Here is a 20948-nt window from a genome sequence, read left to right on the forward strand (position 1 = left end):
GCTCGGCCTCCCAGCTCTTTAACCATAAGAGTCTTCTCATATGGATAAGGGATAACGATAAACGTGACGCTTGCTGGATAGAATCCTTAATTGCGTCTACTGTAAAACATATGGCCCTAGGGACATCCGAAAATTCTTCTGCCTGCTGGGCAGGAATAAGTTTAAGCATCTGCTTAACTTGATCCGATAATGCTTGAGCAACCCCAATCGCAGCCACAGCTGGCTGTACTACTGCCCCTGCAGTAGTGAAGGAGTTCTTAAGTAGTGCTTCCAAGCGTTTATCAACTGGATCCTTGAATACCTGTATGTTTTCTACAGGGCATGTTAATGATTTGTTAATACATGAGATGGCTGCGTCCACTGCAGGAGTAGCCCATTTCTTGGAAAATTTATCTTCCATAGGATATAGGGCAGAGAATCTTTTAGGTGGTAAGAAGATTTTATCTGGCTTGTTCCAATCTTGGAACAAAACTCCCTCTAGTAGAGGGTGGATCGGAAATACTGCATTGCTTTGAGGCGCCCTCAGTGAGCCCAAAGCTGAAACCGTAGATACCTGGAGATCTGGTACTGGCAAGTTGAATGCATTATGGACCAAGTCCGTTAAGGCTTGAATCCACCAGCTCTCCCCTTGGGAGACTGCTCCAGACTCCTCTGTATCCGGATCTTCGATCCCTGAACCTACTTGGTCCTTGTCCAAGAGGTCGTCCAATTCCCCTGAGGAAAGGACCTCCTCTTCTGAGGGTCCGCGCTCGGGCGACGGAGATCTAATCCGTTTACTGCCCCGCATAGCTGTGGCTATCATTTTTCCCATTCTTTTCTCCATCTCTCTTAAAGAGGTGAGTAATACCTCGTCCGTGACCATCTTAGGGTTGGACTGACCCGCGCCAGCTCCAGCCCCAGATCCCGATGGCCCCAAGGCTCCCTGTGGGGAAAGCAGCGGCATAGCTTTGTCCGAGACCTCAGACTCTCTGGGGGAATCCCCACCTCTTGTACCCTCTGACCCGGATGCCATGGTACAATACCGAGGTACACCTGCTACCTATTGGTATTAGGAACTATAAAAGTTAATTGCCCAAACACCTGTTTGGGGGATAAAAAATGCTTCCTCTCCCCTAGATGACTTTTCTTTTTTTTTTTTTTTTTTTTTTTTTTTTAAATCCAGGAAAGAAAAAACATTCTGTCCCCCTGAGTAGTATTGCAAAGAAAAACTATGAGATGGAAAAGAAACAGCCTATTTCTAGGCTTGAAAACAGTCTTCTGAAGACTGCAATATCCTTTCTGGCCACTGTGTGTCCTCGGCGCCCCGTGCTGCCGCTCTGGTCTTTCCTCCCCAGTTCCAAAGTATTGAATGAGCTGTATGGAACAAACAAGGAAGGGCCGCCCCTTCCTTAAGCCACTGACCCGCCCTTCCCCCCCCAGCAATCTCAAACAGGAAATGCCCCTCCAGACCGGGGGGGGGGGGGGTTGGGAGGAAGGGACCTCTCTGCTCCAGCAAACTGCAGCCTGCAGCCTGGAACCACGAGGAGGTCAGCGTTTTGCCTGCTTTTCAGGCTCTGAGGAGGAAGACTGAATGGAGCATCGCCTGGAGGCTTGCAGGTAAGCACAGCTCTCTGACACACACATATACTTTTATATCACACAGGCCCCACTCAATGCTTTTCCAACACTACAAGGGAGGTCACATCTTATGGGGAATAATACATATAGAGCCATCCTATCTTTATGATATGTGACTAGTTTGCCAGATGCAGTGCATAACTTTAGGCATGTCCCCTGTGACCCCCCAGAAAAAACCTGCTAAGAACCAAGTTCCGCAAGTTTTCCCCTCACTTACCTGCTCCATGCCGCAGGACTTTGCCAAGCAAGAGGCCCAATCTTCCCCCATCTCCGTGGGGATGTCTAGACCTTCAGGCCCTGGGTTCCTATGAAGGATCCACTGTCCTGGGCCCATATACCACCCTGGCAACAGAAAACATTAGGCACCCAAAGGTTTTCTAAGTTCTGGGCCCAGGGTCCAGCTCTCTAAAAAGAAAAGCATTATGGGCTATACCCCAAGGGTTTGGGGTCCGGTTACTGACCACTTTAGCGCTGAGGCTTTTTTGGACAGAACCGGTAGCTCACCTAATCCCAAGGATGCGGAGGCAAGCTAAACCATGACTAACACCTAAGACACTGGCGTAAAAACTGAGGTACTCCTCCTATGGGAGGGGGTTATATAGGGAGGGGCATTTCCTGTTTGAGATTGCCAGTGTCAACACCTGAAGGTACTCCATATAACCCCATATAGTAATGAATATGCCGCTCTGTGTCCCGTGATGTACGATAAAGAAAAGCCTAACATGCAGAGCGCAGGCGCCGTATAGAGCCGACTCACATCTCTGCATGTTCGACTTGTTTCGGAAACCCCGTAACTCGTGCGTGCCTACGCAATACGGGGGGCGGGGCCTTAACCGCCGGGGGGAACAGCCGTCAATCATCTGGCCGACCTCCCAGATGACAATCCCCCTAGGCATAGAAACGCCTACTCCCGCGGGGAGAAGTACATTGAAAACATGGATTACAAGGTACGTAAAGGATAAAAAAAAAATCCGGACTGTACTTGTTACGAATATAAGGAAGCTGGTCAGATATACATGTCAATTAGGGTGAACCTCCGCTTTAACTGGCCTTGTGTGTCTCAATCCAAGCTTTCAAGAGTCTATTTGTCCTTGTTTGAGTTTCTAAATCATAACCAGTAATATTATTTTATTCTAAGTCTAAAGATACACTATGTCCTAAGAAAGTCAACCTAGAAAATTTAAGCTCTCGAGACCCAAGATGTGTCCGAGAACATCCAAAGCCACTTTAAATCAATGCTTCTTTCTTGGAAGTTTCAGAAAATAGGCTCACAAAGTGGTTTGTGATAAATACACTACTTTAAGGGTTGATGTAGACAGGGGTTATCAAACATTGCCTTTTGCAGTCAATAGAAGCACTACAGTTATATAGGAAAAAGAAAACACAATCACTTACCTTACTGACCATGACTTTCTGACAAGTTCTCCATCTTGTGACCCATCTCCATCATATGCTAACCCAGATACACCATTGTCTTTAGAGCTCAAACGAGTGCCATTTAGAGAAGATACATTGTCGGCTCCTGGAATCCTTCTGGGTGTAATCTCCAGTTCGGTTTTATACTGTGGTGCTTTAGACTCTATAGAGAAATCCTCAGTGCAAAGTTTATCAAGATCCGGCATGCTTAGGGCTCTCAATTCTCGTAATTTGGAACGGGATAAAGATGGCCTTATGTGGCTTGGCGTCATCCTGCTTTTTCTGACCTGGACCCCATGTACAGAATTCTCTTCTTTCTCAGTCCTAGTCGACTCATGGTCTGAAATATCCTTTACAGAGTCTACTGGGAGCTTTTCAGTGTATGTTAAGGCCATACTCGAGGAAGATTTTGCCATGTCTGTTGCTAAGGACACTTCACTTTGGTTATCACAACAGGAGCTCAAGCTGCGCCTTAACACCTTTGCATCCTCAATGGACTGCGTATGCAAGGGTATTGAACCTGAAGATCTCCGAGTTAATGGAGGTTTACAAGAAAAAGGAGTGTTATTTATTTCAATGATCTTCATGACACTTTTGTCAAAGTTTACTAGATTCTCAAATGACTTAATCCTCTGCTTTACAGTCAGAGAAGATAAAGTTTCATGAGGCCAGTTGAATTCATAATAATAATTCCTTTTAACAGACCTTGGTACATCATTCCTTACAGAGACCCTTTCATTAACAAGTAGACTATCGTCATTTGTTTTGGAAAGATCTTCACTACTGTAGTCATATATGCTTTGATATGATACTGGCAAACTGATTGGATCTTCCAAAGAAATAACTTTTCTATGATGGACATCATTGTTTGCAGCATTTTGAAGATGAGTTGGCATCGAATAAGTCCTCGTCACCGTCTTAGATCCACTAGGTGGCTTCTCTACAAGGGGGACATCTTCTTTGAGCTTTGGGGATTTGTAAACAATAGCAAAGCTGTCATATATGGTATAGTCTGTTTTACTTCTGCTTTCATTTCTTAAGTGTGTGTTTATAGACGAAAGAGAAGGAGACAATTTTACTTCCATGAATGTACGTCTAACATCATTATTGTCCATTTGCTCTTCATGATTATGGAGCAAAGCCAAACTGTGGGTTTCATTTTTAGGCACGGTGTTGCTTATAGAACCTCTGCTTAAGTCTCCTTTTTGTTTGCCATCAATATCACTTTTGGTGCTAAAGCACTTGTCATTGTCTGTGGTCGTCTGATGGCATGCAACTTTGTCTCCAGTGTCAAAGCTTTCATCCATATCTACAGATGATTCGATCTCTTGATTGCTTTCTTCTGGACTTTTTGTTGTTCCATTGGTTGGCAATTTCTTATTGCTACCAAGGCTTGACTTGGAACTAACCACTGAAATGGGATCGACCTTAGCTTGGGGCAGTATAGATTTATTTGCAGCTCTTCTGTTGCTCAAATCTTTGGGAGAAGGTGGCCCATCCATTGTGGTGGGTCTCTTGGGTAGAAGTTTAGGAGAAAGCTGTGTAGTGGATTTTCTATAGTCCCAGCTTTCCGTTTTATTAATAAATGATTTAGCAACATCAGCATTGGGCCTATTTTTACTCTTTATAGAAAGCCCCTTTAACTTTGGCCCTGGCTTAGGCATCTGAGTACTGAGAACGTCTGGGTTACTGTTCAACACCCTCTTACCATCTTGTAGCTTTGAGCCAATTCCATTTACCTTGGATCTTTCCACAACAGAGGTTTTTGTTGTGGAACTTTTTACAGTTTTGGTTTCTGTTTTTGAAAGTCCATTTTTCTCATCTGATGTTGAGGTTTGGTGACTTTTAGTTCTTACTGGAGACTGTATGGCACCATGTGGTTCCTTGGAACAGATTCTAGTCCTTACATCAGAATTCACATTAAACAATAATCCTTTACCACAATTGGTTTGACTAGATAGAATATCTGCTTGATCTTCAGCATTTACCTGACTTGTGGCGTTAATGTCCATGTTATAAATATCAACACAGAGAGATGGTCTGACTTCTGTAGGATCACATGTAAGCATTGGTGGACCTTCTTTTAAATAGTCTTCCACATTTAAATCAACTTTTTCAAGAGGTTCCTGAGCATATTTCTTATGTGAAGCATCAAAAGGGGTCATGTTTCCAGAAGTTTCTCCACATTTTGGACCTAGACAGTAACCAGAGTTCAGCTGCCTGGGTTCACAAATGACTGGCTCAGATTGGTAAGCATGTGGAGCCTTATGCATTTCAACATCATCCTTTTTGCTAGCACAACATATTTCTATTGGCTCTTCCTCTGAATCTGTGGTTGCCTGTGTTTCAGATACAAAAGACTGGTTCTGAAGGGATGAAATCATATCACTTGTAGAATCTGATGGGATTTCCAGTAAAGACTCACTGTCAGAGTCTTCCACTGTTCCATACATTGAGTTTGAGAGTTCAAAGGAACTACTTTCAAACTGTTCAGACAGCGAGAAGTCCTCTGTTGTGAAGTTGCTAAAATTTCTACAGTAACTACTCAAGCTGTTCTTATTTATGGCAACTGTATTGTCTATAGGAATAGTGTCCAAAATGGAAAACCCTAGTGGACCAGCAGTATCGACAGCTTGGTAGGTAAAGGTTGTGTTGTTGCTTGACAATTTATTAGCAGGCGAGTCAGATTTAGCATATACTGTTTGTTCCGAAAAACTCTTAACCTCCACATTACATGTCTGGTCTAGCTCACTTATAAAATCATCAATGTTAGTTACAGGGCTACCACCACAATGACCAGGTGAAGAACAAAGGATGGGTACTCCTTTTTTGTCCAGTACAGGAGAAGTTGATGAAGGCAAATCATTATCAGTAGAGCAACACTTGTGAAGGGAAGTATTGCAATGGTCTTTCTCCATTGATGTTTCCTCAAGATGGTCTTCCCTTGTTGTATCTGACCCTGATGTCATGATAATGCGGGACAAGCGATCAACAGCTGTAATTAAATAAAAAGCCTTGTGAACAATCTCAGAAATTAAGAGCTCCATTTATATACTACTAAATGTATTTACTATGAGCATTCCAATAGCTGCTGCTCCAAGACCTGTCTAAACAGGCTATCTATTTTCTGGGGACCTGAGAAGGCAACATTTTGAACCACAGAACTTAAAGTCCCCTGCACTGAAGCTTAAAAGCCATATTAAGTATTAACATAGAGCAATACATTTCTTACATAACTTGCACAAAATTAACTGTGCAGTTAAAAAAAATATATATATATTAATATTTGTTCTATTTTAATAGTACAATTATTGTAAAAAATAGTAATACACCCAAATATTAAACAAGATTCTACAACCCCCTTTCTCAACCCTGCCCATCTGTTGCAATAATTACATGCAATGACTTTCCCCTTTGAATTTTCTACCCAAAGCTGAAATATCAGTTATGGTTGAAGGTAGCCTTTAAAATTATCATTTACATCCAGAGCAGAGTAAAAGGGTCACTATTTTACATGTGCTCCTCCCCTTTCCTCACCCCCATCACCCCATTGCTTTGGTTGGCTGTGAGAAACAAAGTGAAATGCTTAACACTTCCAAGTATGGGCAAGAATGAGGTCTTACCCATGTGACAGTGCCTAGTGATTGGCCCCATGCAGTCACCAGGGATGGCAAAGGTGTTCATAAGCCCTGTGGAAGCGTCAACAATATAGGTTAGAGCTTACACAGGTCTTTTCTTTTTCTGGTTTCCACGGCTGAACAAAGTTGTACAGGAGCATATAAAAGTGAGTAAATGCTGCTTGAAAGGGCGTACAGGCAAAGGAAAGAGTCTTTTTAAAGTCAAATTAAACCCTCCTATTTTATTACGATAATAAATATGCAGCAGAATGGATATGAAAAGATAGAAATGTCAGACCTCAGTTTTCACACACACACAAGCTCTCCTGAGATCCAACATGACCCACTGAACACTGCCCTAATCAACATTGCTCTTGCCTGCTGAGCAATGTTGGGGGGATATGCAATGTTTGTGGGGGAAGGGGGTGGGTGGACAGTGAGAACTAGGTTGCTTCTGGTGTGTGAGGCTCTCCTATGTTAAAAATAAGTGCAGCACTTCATATATAAAAAAATAATAAAGTGAAGGCATATTTATTACTGTATATGAAGCTTTTTCTCATTATACCAATACATTAAAGCAGTGATGGCGAAACTTGGCACCCCAGATGTTTTGGAACTACATTTCCTATGATGCTCATGTACTCCGCAGTGTAGTTGATCATCGGAAATGTAGTTCCAAAACATCTGGGGTGCCAAGGTTCGCCTTCACTGCATTAAAATATATGTGAACCCTCACCTGGTAAAACAACCCATTCAGTTTAAAATAGAAATGAAAGGGACCACATTATATATATATATATATATATATATATATATATATATATATATATATATATATATATACACACAGTGTGTGTAATATATATATATATATATATATATATATATATATATATATATATATATATAATTTTTTTTTATATACACATACATACATATATACATACATACACACACACACACAGCTCCAAAAAATTCAAGGAACACTTTTGAATCAGAAGTCCTGGGATATTGATCTGGTCAGTTAAGTAGCAGAGGGGGGGGGGATGTATACAAAGGGGGTGGTTAATCAGTTTCAGCTGCTTTGCTAGTAATTGAAATTAACAACAGCTGCACTAGATGGGCAACAATGAGACGACCTCCAAAACAGGAATGTTTTTTCAGGTGGAGGTGTCTGACATTTTTTTCCCCTACTCATCTTTTCTGACTGTTCTTCACTAGTCTTGCATTTGGCTAGGGTCAGTGTCACTACTGGTAGCACGAGGCAATACTTGGACCCTATAAAGTTTGCACAGGCAGTCCAACTCCTCTAGGATGGCACATCAATGCGTGTCATTGCCAGAAGGTTTGCCGTGTCTCCCAGCACAGTCTCAAGAGCATGGAGGAGATTCCAGGAGACAGGCAGTTACTCTAGGAGAGCTGGACAGTCGTAGAAGGTCCTTAAAGCGGATATCCTCCCGCAATTTTTTTTTTTTAAAGTCAGCAGCTACTAACAGTGTAGCTGCTGACTTTTAAAAAGAACACTTACCTGTCCTAGGTGCCAGCGATGATGGGTCCCCAACGGTGATCCCTTCGTCCTGGCGCCTCCATCCTGACTAAGAGAAACAGGCAGTAAAGCCCTACGGCTCGTTTCCTACTGCGCATGCGCGACTCGCACAGTGCTCTGTGAATGGGCGGCTGCCTCCTGGGTTACACACAGTTCCCAGAAGGCAGCACATTCCATTCACCACAAGACACCGCGACGCAGGACAAAGAAGAGGACCGCGGTGGAGGAAGAGGCAGAAGAGATCCTTCCGCATAGCAACAGCGCTTTCTGGTAAGTATGAAAAAAAATTCAATTTTTTTTTGTTAAAAAAAAATATATATGGATGGAACTCCACTTTAACCCATCAGCAGGAGTGGTATCTGCTCCTTTGTGCAAGGAGGAACAGGATGAGCACTGCCAGAGCCCTACAAAATGACCTCCAGCAGGCCACTGGTGTGAATGTCTCTGACCAATCAGAAAGAGACTTCATAGGGGTGGCCCGAGGGCCCGCAGTCCCCTAGTGTGCTCTGTGCTCACTGCCGGACACTGTGGAGCTTGATTGGCATTTTCCATTGAACACCATAATTGGCAGGTCTGCCACTGGTGCCCCATGCTTTTCACAGATGAGAGCAGCTTCACCCTGAGCATATGTGACAGACGTGAAAGGGTCTGGAGAAGCAGCGGAGAACTTTATGCTGCCTGTAACATCATTCAGCATGACCGTTTTTTGGTGGTGGGTTAGTGATGGTCTGGGGAGGCATATCCATGAAGGGACGCACAGACCTCTACAGGCTACACAATGGCACCCTGACTGCCATTAGATATCGGGATGAAATCCTTGGATCCTTGCAGTGGGTCCTGGGTTCCTCCTGGTGCACGACAATGGCCGGCTTCATGTGGTGAGAGCATGCAGCCAGTTCCTGGAGGATGAAGAAATTGATACCATTGAATGGCCGCCACGCTCACCTGACCTAAATCCAAAAGAACACCTCTGGGACATTATGTTTCAGTCCATCTGGTGCCGCCAGGTTACACTTCAGTCTGTTCAGGAGCTCAGTGATGCTCTGGTCCAGATTTGAGAGGAAATACCCCAGGACACCATCCATCGTCTCATTAGGAGCATGCCCTGATGTTGTCGTCAGGCATGCATAAAAGCACTTGGGGGCCATACAAACTACTTAGGACCATTTTGAGTTGTTGCAATGAAATTTCAAAATGGACTAGCTTTCTGCATACTTTTTTCACTTTGATTTTCGGGGTGTCTTTAGAATCAGTCCTCTGTAGGTGGATAATTTTCATTTCCATCAAATGATGTGCCATCCTTTCATTCCTAACCCATTACCCAGTCCATATCAGTATAGATATCCAGCATGAGATTTTTGCCCGTTGAGATCTGATATGTTTTCAAAGTGTTCCTTTAATTTATTTGAGTTATATATAATTTTTATATATGTTTCCTGTGTTCTCAGCTGCATAAGGGGTTTAGTGGATCAAACAATTATTAAACAGTATGAATGTGGAATATAAATAAATAAAATAAAATGTAATAATATAAAGAGCAGCCCGTAGTGTAACCAAAGGCCAAATTGTGAAATAAAAATGAATAATTATTTCATACCGCACTCAAATGCATATGAATATTCAACCGATTGTGCACAGTGATGTATACAAATTCAGTGACAGGAAAAAGGTGCAGTCTTCCACTGGTTTAGGAAAATATGCCACTCACCAGACCGATCAGACACCCACGACAGATGTCCAATAAGCAGAGATGTATATGAAGATATGTACACCAAATACAAAACGCCTCTCGCCGATGATGCAGCTAGACGAAGACGGGAATCATAAATCAAAGGAAGAAAAGAGAACTCCTCATAGTGCAGCTTGTAGCCAGTTTCTTCATAATTTTTTTTAATTTTTTTAAAAGAAATAGTGGTTTTCATTCCACTCTGGTGAGTGGGATGTTTGCCTAAGTCAGTAGAAGACAGCACCTTTTTCCTGTCGCTGAATTTGTATACATCACTGTGCACATGATTGAAGAATCATTGGTGGTGGTCCATGCACTTTAATATTGTAAAATGTACTTACCGTATTTATCGGCGTATACCGCGCACTATTTTGCCCTGAAAATCAGGGCAAAATCGTGGGTGCGCAATATACGCCGATACCCGCTTTCCCGCCATGAGTTTGAATACTGCGCCCGCATATAGCGAGCGCAGTACACTCGTGAATCTTCGGCCAGTCTCGGCGCCTCTCGTACTGACGTCCTGACGTCCTGAGCGTACAGGACGTCAGTGCGAGAGGCGCCCGAGCCTGCCCGAAGATTCACGAGTGTACTGCGCTCGCTATATGCGGGCGCAGTATTCAAAGTCGTGGCGGGAAACGAGCGGGAGGACGCCGCCGAAAGACGCCGGACCCACCGAAGATGGACACCGGACCCGCCGAAGATGGACGCCCGACCCGCCGAAGATGGACGCCCGACCCGCCGAAGATGGACGCCCGACCCGCCGAAGACGGACGCCGGACCCGCCGAAGAGGACACCCGACGAGGCCGCAGAAGGACGCCGGACCCGACGAGGCCGCAGATGGACGCCGGACCCGACGAGGCCGCAGATGGACGCCGCGCAAGACATCAAAACTGTAAGTACAAAACAACAAAAAATCTTTTTTTCCCACAGGATTGGGGGCTATATGTAATGTGCTGGGATGTGATCTAAGTGCTGGGATGTGATCTAAGTTCTGGGATGTGATCTATATGTAATGTGCTGGGATGTGATCTAAGTGCTGGGATGTGATCTATATGTAATGTGCTGGGATGTGATCTAAGTGCTGGGATGTGATCTATATGTAATGTGCTGGGATGTGATCTATGTGTAATGTGCTGGGATCTGTATGTAATGTGCAGGGGGCTTTGGAATATAAAAGGGGCTGTTGAAAGTTTTTTTCCTAAAACTTCCCTCCTAAAATTAGGGTGCGCGTTATACGCCGGTGCGCGTTATACGCCGATAAATACGGTATATTGAACACCATTCTGATCATTGGAGGAGAGCATGCTGAGCTCTCAGCACAGCCAGAAAACTGACCATGAAACAGATCAGGAATATGAAATATTGGGATTACATATTCTTTAAGAGGGTTAAATGGTACTTTTAGTTTTTAACGTCTTTTGTGCCCTTGTATTAATGCCTTTCTCCTTTAAATTTTTTTTTATAATGATCCTTTAAAAAAACCTTCAAAATACATTTCTGTTCACACAGAGGCACTATTCTCTATGCTTTATTACTGGCACTCATTTTCAAAGAAATAGAATAAAAATTGTAGAACCTAAATTCCAGAGACAAAACAAAACTTTTCAAAGTTACAAGAGTGTGACTATTTCAGTATGGTGGAAGAGAAAGCTGGAAAATCTAAATTCCAACCACATAATCCTACGTTTTCTTGACACAAGTTTCCACAGCTGAAAAAGGTCTGATGAATATCAAACTTTTAGTCCAACAATTTTTACTCTGATTAGATGAGCCAAAGGCAGTATGATTCAAAGACATATTAAACGTGCCTTAACACTTCATATTCTAGACACTGCAGGTAATGTGTTTTTAATAAAAGCACAAACATTTTCTCCAAGAATTCTTCACAAACAGGATAAAGCAATAGTCTAAGATTAGGTGGTAGGAGTTTAGTCTATAAGCAGATTGCGTGTCCCATCTGTAATTTTTCCAGAACCCCTTTTAGGAGGCTTACAAATTACTCTAAAAATGTCAAAAAGTTCATGTACAGATGGAATACTGGGATTAGATAAATAGAGGACCTTCACTTTCGAACAGCAAAGATTAATTTTAAGTCTACCGATTGTCAGTCCTCCCAAAATTTGTATTTCTGTGATGAAATAGATATCACTGAGAGTTCCCAAGCTATATCCCTATAAGATTTCACTTTCTAGTTATAATCTCTGCAATTTAAAATAAAGCAGAACTGTAGGCCCTAGGGTTAAGCGGAGTGATTTTGGAAAAAATTATACTCAAGCAAAATGAATCGCAAAATTCTCAATTTCATTCATTAGGTTGCTTAGGCAAGATTTTTTGGGGGAAAAAAACATTGCTTTTTTTATTTAGAGGATGTGTTTTTTTTTGGCAAGTACTTTTATTTGCATTTTATTTTTTGCTTTTTTTGTTTTTGATACTTATGTATTAAAATGTTGTATTAAACATTTTTTTCAGGCAATTATGCAGACGTGAAGTCTACTGGATTTTCCATTTAAATACGAGAATACCTATAGGGTTAAACTTCGAGTGGGACGTCTCTCACTATTATGAGTGAGATGGTTATCCATGACGCGCCTAATATTTATTTACTCATTTATTTTTTATGCTTTTTTTTTTTCTCTAATAATGATGATACACATTTTTGCCTTGCTCCCTCGTTTCGTATTTTACGTCAGATGTTTCCCTGCTTCATCTAGACTCCCTTTTTCCATTCCACACAATTTCTATCGGGTCATCTATGCATGTGAGGTTTCACACGATGATTAGATCATGGGCGATCGAAACCCAACTTCGGTTTTACCGACATGTGTGAGTCTCTCTACGTATAATCTAAGTCATCCATTCATTAGATGTTCCCGTTCCCCGCTGTCATAAGTCGTTTAGATATGTCCAACAATACGTTTTTCGTATATAATAAGACTATTATTTAGTCAATCTCATTGATGACTAGGACAAATCTATGCAGAGGTCCTACTGAACAGAATCCATCTATTAGATATGCATCTCCTGTTCTTTTTTCCTTTCTTTACTCTTTGAAATATTTTTCAGTTATATTCGAAAGGAAAAAACATGTTCGTCTGGTTATTCTTATATGGGACACATTTTTCATTTTATTCTATGAAGTTTCCACAACACAACCAACGAAGTGTACAGGTCATGATGGATTCTGTTTTTTAACACTTTCTTTTTATGTATGATGTATTATGTGATATATATACTTTATGACACATATTATTGTATAATATTGTAGGTTGGAATGTGTTTTCGTTTACACTGTAGGATGGTACATTAATTCAAGAAATTTAATTTTTTAGATCCAGTGTATAGCCAACCTTCCACTATTGAAGATACACGCTCTAATTACTTCTGGAGCATGTTGTACATTGATTGATTGATTTTTGAGCTTAGTTAAGGCGCCAAATACCCACTGGAGAGTGAGCGTCTAAGCATGCATGTATATATCTTTCTTTTGCATTTTTTAAGCATTCATTCTTTTAGAGTACTATACACTACTCGATGGATGGGTACATGTCTTTTTTAGACATTTATATATTGTTGCAAGCAGAGATAAATATATGTGGTTCACACCAAAATACACTCGTATCTACTCACTAAACAATATATACAACTATATACATTTATGCATTCACAAGTATCTCTCCCTATGTGCACTTTCACATATATACATTTACATATATTATGATTTGGCACTATTTAGCACTATTTAGTTTTTTTACGTATCTTCACTCATGTTCATTTGGGGTTAACATATTTTTGATACGTCAGATCAAACTCAGACTCGACACACAATCATTACCTACAATATGAATGTATATCCTTTTTTCATAGTTGCATCTTATGTAACACAAATACCTATATGATAATTTTCTCACCAACCATATATCATGTCCATTGGTTCATCCACATGACCACTATATTGAAAAAAACTTTTTCAATTCAATTTTTCGATTTCACCACACCTATGGACACGTATATATGTTCACAACACATTCTTTAGACATAAAAAATACACTTTTTTCTTACACAGAGCCATTTCCTCAGTATTTTGATATACTACAACAAACTTTTTCTATACCATCACAGTTTGATCTTGTCGCATGAGCGATGCGACTCAACAACTATGAAGGTTTTATACACTATGTTTCACACGTAGTTATTTATTCGAATAAGGGGAATGACTTGCACATATAGACTTTACACTTTTCACTTCTATATCTATTTATTTATGCGTGTTTTAATGTGGGTTTAATCTTGTGTTCAGGTTATCTTTATGCACACATGTGAAGACACTTTCCGATCGGCATTGAGAGTTCCCTTTTACTAATTGGGTCTCACCTGCGGATGGTCAGTGTCAATCACATGTCCCAGGTTAGAATCATATATATTTGAAGTGTGTTCTTCTTTATGCTAGCCATGATTAAGCACTAATTTGAAGTGTGAAACGCGTAGGCTGTTATTCCCGTTCTCTCCTTGTTTTTGAAGTGCATTTTTCCATTTTTATATTAAAGATAACCTTATAGTTTTTTGGAGTGCGGCTGTCCATCCTTTTTTCCTCTACCAATTAAAATTTTTATTCTACTTTTTTCACAGTCTTTTTTTTTTTTATACAAAACAAATTAATAGAGCTAATGACCAGACATTTGTTGTCTAAGAAAAGGATCACAACAACATTTGAAGGGGGCATCTAACCCCGACAAGCCATTTCAATTATATAAAAAAAAAAATACAAAATCATGTCAGAAATTCAAAATAGTTCTGACAAATTAGCTCTCCACTCCTGTAATCCATAGGAGAAATATACCCAAAAAAAGCTTTGCCCATACTTCTGCTGTAATAAATGAGTGCATCTGTGGCAGATCAGAATGCATTTTTTTTGTCCATATATTTATCACCTTCAGCTAGAATTAGGGTGAACGGACCTTTGACCCTTGCTTTTCTTATTTTTAATGGAACACGTCAGGGTTGTCCCTTGTCACCCCTGTTGTATGTTATTACGATGGAACACCTGGCAAACGCACTGCTGCAAAACGAAAATATAACAGGCATTCAGGTAGGCCCTCTTCATGCAAAATTGGCTCTTTTTGCAGATGATTTGCTTTTATTTGTAACAAAACCACATACTTCTTTTCCTTCTATACTCCTAGAATTCCAGAGATTTAGGGAAGTCAGCAATTTTAAAGTAAACTATAATAAATCAGAACTTCGCAATATATCCTTATCGCAAACAAATATGAAGCGAATATCGAATAACTTTTCTTTCAGGACCTGTTCGGAGTCGATTCGATATCTAGGGATTAATATCCCAGCCTCAACATCACAATTATACTCTCTAAATTTTCTCCCGATGCTTCATAAAATTCAAATGAATGACATCTTATGCATTTAAGAGACTTTCATGGTTCGGTAGAATTAATACCCTTAAGATGGATATACTCCCTCGTCTCTTATATTTGTTTCAAACGATTCCAATCCATCTCCCGGCCTTGTACTTCCGTAAAAATATCACACTCGGTCACTGCATTATACTCTATTCTTTTGTTATCAACCCATTCAGATCTTCCCCCGTATACACGGAAATGGACTGGCAAAAAAGCTTCATTTTGACTCATAAAATGTCAATAGCTACAAGAACTCAAGAGAAGGCATATAAATTGGTGAGTAGATGGTACAGGTGTCCCTCTACCCTCCATCAATTTAACAAGGATATATCTGATATCTGTTGGCGTTGTCATGATTCAAAGGGAAATATGATCCATATCTGGTGAGACTGTCCCCCGGTGAGAAGGTTTTGGAAACATATCTTTGACCTATATGGAAAACTAGTGGATACAACTATCCACGCATCACCCAGAGTGGCTCTCTTAACTATGATTCCAGGATCTTTAAAGAAAGCAAAGGAGGATGTGCTTAGACACTTCCTCGCTGCAGCCAGAGCAGTCATCACACGACACTGGAAATCAACGACAGTACCCTCCCTGGGGGAATGGGCAATTGAAATGGACTTTATTAGAGATTTAGAAGGTCTGTTGGCGCAGGAAATGGGAAGAGAAGAACAGTTCTCTCATACTTGGTCCTTTTTGGTCCAAGTTTCGACAGTCATCTGAGTTTCTAAACTGGGTTAAGGGAAATCCTACCATTGTTTAGCTACATTTGAGTGATTAGATTATAATTGTTAATGTTTTCATAACTTCCCCCCTCTCTCCCTACAATTCCCATCATGCCTAGTCATGTCTGTGAATGTCAGAGTTTTACAATGCCTCATGGGATGTGTAGTTCCGCAACAGCTGGAGGGCCGTAGTTTGAGGATCCCTACTTTAAACGATCAAAACCACCCTAATGATACCCATGAGAGAAGTATAGGATGCAAGCTGCCTGGCTGTATTGGACTTTAATACTTTTGAGGCAGAGACCCAGAACAAGCAGTAAGTGAATGGCAGAAAAAAAAGTGTCAAAGTTCATTATTTCTATACTTCTGAGTCACAGACTTGGAGCACTAAAAACAAAGCATCCACATGACAGGCAGGATATTGTATTTTTAAAAACAGGTCAGAAAGTGCACTGTCCTTTCATGGTAGATTTCCTTTTTTTGCTTGCACCATGGACTCCAAAGCATTTTACCAAATTAGTTCATTTCACCAAAATTACTAGGAAATGAGAACTCTCAGTTTTGCTCATCCCCAGTAGACAAATATAAAAGACCCCTATTTATGGGTCATTATAGCCTAGATACCCAGACCAAATTTAGCAACGTTTTTACATACTGGTTAACGTGACAATAACTATGAATCATTTTTCTACCCAAATTTTTAAAAACTTGTTTTAACAAAAAAAAAAACACCCCCAACAGCTTTCATTGTCACCTCCAGCTTTTTACAAACAAAGCCCTGTGTTTACCATGTCAAAGTTGGCATGGTGATCACATAATCGGGAAGCACCAAGAACCATTTGGTTCCTAGTTGTTAGTGGACACAGGAGGCCCAAATAAATTTCCTTGCCGATGCCAATTCAGAACTACATAGTTTAACATTTAGTACCATATTGATTCAGGTCATTGCCCTATCGACAAAGTTTTGGCCGACGTACCGGTGTTCAACCAACTGTTCCACTCACTTCCACTGTGTTCTCTGGTCATTTACATCTACTTTCACCCGTGTCTTCTTCTGTTGCTCTCTGATTATTTTCTCTGGTCACTCTCCTACAATTCCACCCATGCCCACTCTGCTCATTGGTCTTTCTACAATATCACCCATGCCCACTCTGCTCATATATCATTCTCCTAAACTTCCAGCCATGGCCACACTCCTCTCTGGTCATTGTCTTCCACATGAACCCCCATGCTCCCCTGCTCTCTGGTCATTATGCACTTTCACCAATGCCCATGGTGCTTAAATCATTCTCCTACACTTCCGCCCATGTCCACTCTGCTCTCTGGGCATGGATGGAAGTGTAGATGAAAGACCACTCTGCTCTCTGGTCTTTCATCTACACTTACACCCATGCCCAGAAACCTCTCCTCTCTGGTTGTTCTATGCTTTAACCCATGCCCACTCTTCACTCAGTTCATTCTTCACTTCCACCAAAGCCGACTCATCATTCTCCTACACTTCCACCCAAGCCGACTCATCATTCTCCTACACTTCCACCCATGTCCAATCTGCTCTCTGGCCTTATACCTACACTTCCACCTATGTCCACTCATCTCTGGTTATTCTTTCCCACATCAACTCATGCCCAACTTGCTCTCTTGCCATTCTTTCACTTCCATCCATGCCCATCCTCCTTGGATAATGCAAACTCTGCCCCCCCAAAGCATTTATTGTAACTCTATGTTTTATCTCCTCCACTTTCACCCATGCCTTCTTTTGTCCCTCTATGATTTGATCACCAACCCCCCCCCCCCCCCATTCCTATGATTATACACTTGCACTTCCATCCTGGCGGACCAATTTTGTACCACAGATGTACACAAACCAAGCTGTATTTTTTTCATTACCCGTTATACACTAATAAAATGACTACATAATACTAATACACCCACTGTCAAATGTACAAATTGTACAAATGCTTCAAGACACATTTACTAAAGTATATACAATATTTCCTTGCTTTAAAAAAAATATAAAATACAAGTATTACTTATGCATAACATTAATCAACTGATATATGTTTTACCTGACACAGGTTTTTGGACCTCCAAAGTTACAGCTGAGGGTAAAGATTGGACGTAATTACAGGTTTCCTGGTAAGACATGTCTCTGACTTGGATACCATTTATTGAGAGGATCTCATCTCCAGGAGCCAACTTTCCCATAGATTCCTGGTTGTAATAAAATAATATTGACAGGGATGAAAATGTAATCAAAATTGCCCTTTATTTTTCAGAAATTAAAGGGATGCTAGAATTTTTAGTTATCATTTGAACATCTGAAAATAAATGTTATTTGCATAATTCCCCACACCTGATTTCATATTTTAACACTCATCTTTCTTAGAAATATTTGTAAGCATGCCCCTTATCGGCACTCTTGATTACACTATGCAGTCTGCATCCCTGCTAAATGATTACAGAGTGGAAATCAATTACAGGATAAGCCACTTCAGTGAAGGTCTAGTGACAGATCATTGTCCATTAGGAACAAAAAGAGCACTAAATAAAAAAAAAACTACTTCTCTGTGATACTCAGAATAACATGCATGTGAATGTAGTTTGTGGACACCTGTACGAGATTCTTGAACAAAACTATGGATAATAATATGGAGTTGCTGGGTTTGAGGTTTCACCCCAGACCCCTTAAAACCATGTCCTAATTAGCTAGATTTGTGTCTTGGTGGAAAAGAAAAGGACTATATCTAAACTGTTGTATGTCAGAAAACAAAAGAAATGGGCGCAAATAAGAAAACTGGAATTCCCATAACATCAGAATTCATAATTATCCACTTAAGACCCAGACCAAAATGCAGCTAAAGGACCTTGCCCCTTTTTGCGATTCGGCAATGCGCCGCTTTAACGGACAATTGCGCGGTCGTGCGACGTGGCTCTCAAACAAAATTGGCGTCCTTTTTTCCCCACAAATAGAGCTTTCTTTTGGTGGTATTTGATCACCTCTGCGATTTTTATTTTTTGCGCTATTAAACAAAAATAGAGCGACAATTTTGAAAAAAATTCAATGTTTTTTACTTTTTGCTATAATAAATATCCCCCAAACATATATAAAACATTTTTTTCCCTCAGTTTAGGCCGATACGCATTCTTCTACCTATTTTTGGTAAAAAAAATTGCAATAAGCGTTTCTCGGTTGGTTTGCGCAAAATTGATAGTGTTTACAAAATAGGGGATAGTTTTATTGCATTTTTATAAAAAAAAAATATTATATTTTTAACTACTAATGGCGGCGATTTTTTTCATGACTGCGACATTATGGCGGACAATTCGGATAATTGACACATTTTTGGGACCATTGTCATTTTCACAGCAAAAAATGCATTTAAAATGCATTGTTTACTGTGAAAATGACAGTTGCAGTTTGGGAGTTAACCAAAGGGGGCGCTGATGGGGTTATGTGTGACCTCAAGTGTGTTTACAACTGTAGGGGGGGTGTGGCTGTAGGTGTGACGCCATCCATTGTGTCCCCCTATAAAAGGGATCACACGATCGATGACGCCGTCACACTGAAGAACGGGGAAGCTGTGTTTACACACAGCTGTCCCCGTTCTTCAGCTCAGGGACTGATCGCGGGACTCTAGCGGTGATCGGGTCCGAGCTTCGGACCGCGACCCACGGCTGGGTACTAGCACAGGACGTACCTATACGTGCATGTGCCCAGTCGTGCCATTCTGCCGACGTATATGTGCAGGAGGCGGTCCTTAAGTGGTTAATCATAAAAGTCCAAAGGGTCCTAGTATTTACTATATATTGCTGTAAGATTAAAAAGAAAATTTTGAGAGAGTCTATCCACTAAAGGCAACCTAGAGCAGAAGATAACTCTGTTGTAAGGGAAATAAACGGGAACAAGGAGAATAGCCTCCACATGATCGTAAATTTCGACAGAAAAAGTCTGATGTGATATTTTGAACAGAAATTCCGACCATGTGTATGCTCCATCGGACTTTTGCTGTTGGAATTTCCACCAGCAAAATATTGAGAGCTGGTTCTCAAATTTTCAGACGGAAAAAATTCCCATCCGATCGTTTGTAGCAATTCCTACGCGCAAAATCCCGCCGCTTGCTTGGAAGCATTGAACTTCATTTTCTCGGCTCGTCGTAGTGTTGTACGTTACCGCGTTCTTGACGGTCGAAAGTTCAGAGAACTTTTGTGTGACCGTGTGTATGCAAGCCAAGCTTGAACGGAATTCAGTCGGTAAAACCATCCAAGCTTTTTCCGATGGAAAATCCCATCATGTATACGGGGCAATAGTGTAGACTCGAAAACAAATTTTTTTGCTCACAAGTTCTCCCGGTGACATCACCACGCCAGCGTTGTGGTCCACCATGTGCTCCAGCCCTCAGCTCTGGACAGTGCATGTCCCCCGGCCGGCTTCCACATCCTGTGGACAGCAGCATAGATTGAGACTTTTCCTAAAGGAGTTGCCATTCAACCTCTGGGTATTTTTAACTGATGAACCTGCATTATTTATTTTAAAATGTAAGTTGCCTGACTTGTAAACAATAAAAAAAAAATGAGTCTATGCTTAAGGGCGCATTTCCTTGTTTCCTCAAGTTTAAATGTGCAAAATTGTCTAAAACACACTTTTGGTGTAGCATTAAATTTACCCTTCACTGCAAACAGCCAAACTCAACTTCGGGAGGGGGGTTTGGGGGGGGTCTTAAGTCCACTGCAATACAGTGTACATAAAACATCATAAATGTTCCTTGTGCATCAAATAGCTTGAAATATGATATGAACACACTACTGCCCTTAAAAAAAATCAAACCTGCAGTAGAAAGTGAAAGAATGGAAAGCTCTTCACTTAAATTGATAAAGTATAGGTA

General features: G+C 40.9%; 1 protein-coding gene across 2 annotated transcripts in view; it reads right to left on the minus strand.

Annotated features, from left to right (window-relative positions):
* The window catches only part of PDZD2 (PDZ domain containing 2), a 416595-nt gene that overhangs the window by 72192 nt on the left and 323455 nt on the right, over nucleotides 1-20948 (minus strand). For both annotated transcript variants that reach the window (XM_040337921.1, XM_040337929.1), the window contains exons 18-19: nucleotides 18132-18276; nucleotides 3013-6028 (exon numbers count right to left, since the gene is read on the minus strand). In XM_040337921.1, coding sequence (XP_040193855.1) covers nucleotides 3013-6028; nucleotides 18132-18276 — 3161 coding nt within the window. The remainder of the gene's footprint in view (nucleotides 1-3012; nucleotides 6029-18131; nucleotides 18277-20948) is intronic.

Source organism: Rana temporaria, chromosome 1, assembly GCF_905171775.1.
Source record: "Rana temporaria chromosome 1, aRanTem1.1, whole genome shotgun sequence".
Lineage (NCBI taxonomy): Eukaryota > Metazoa > Chordata > Amphibia > Anura > Ranidae > Rana > Rana temporaria.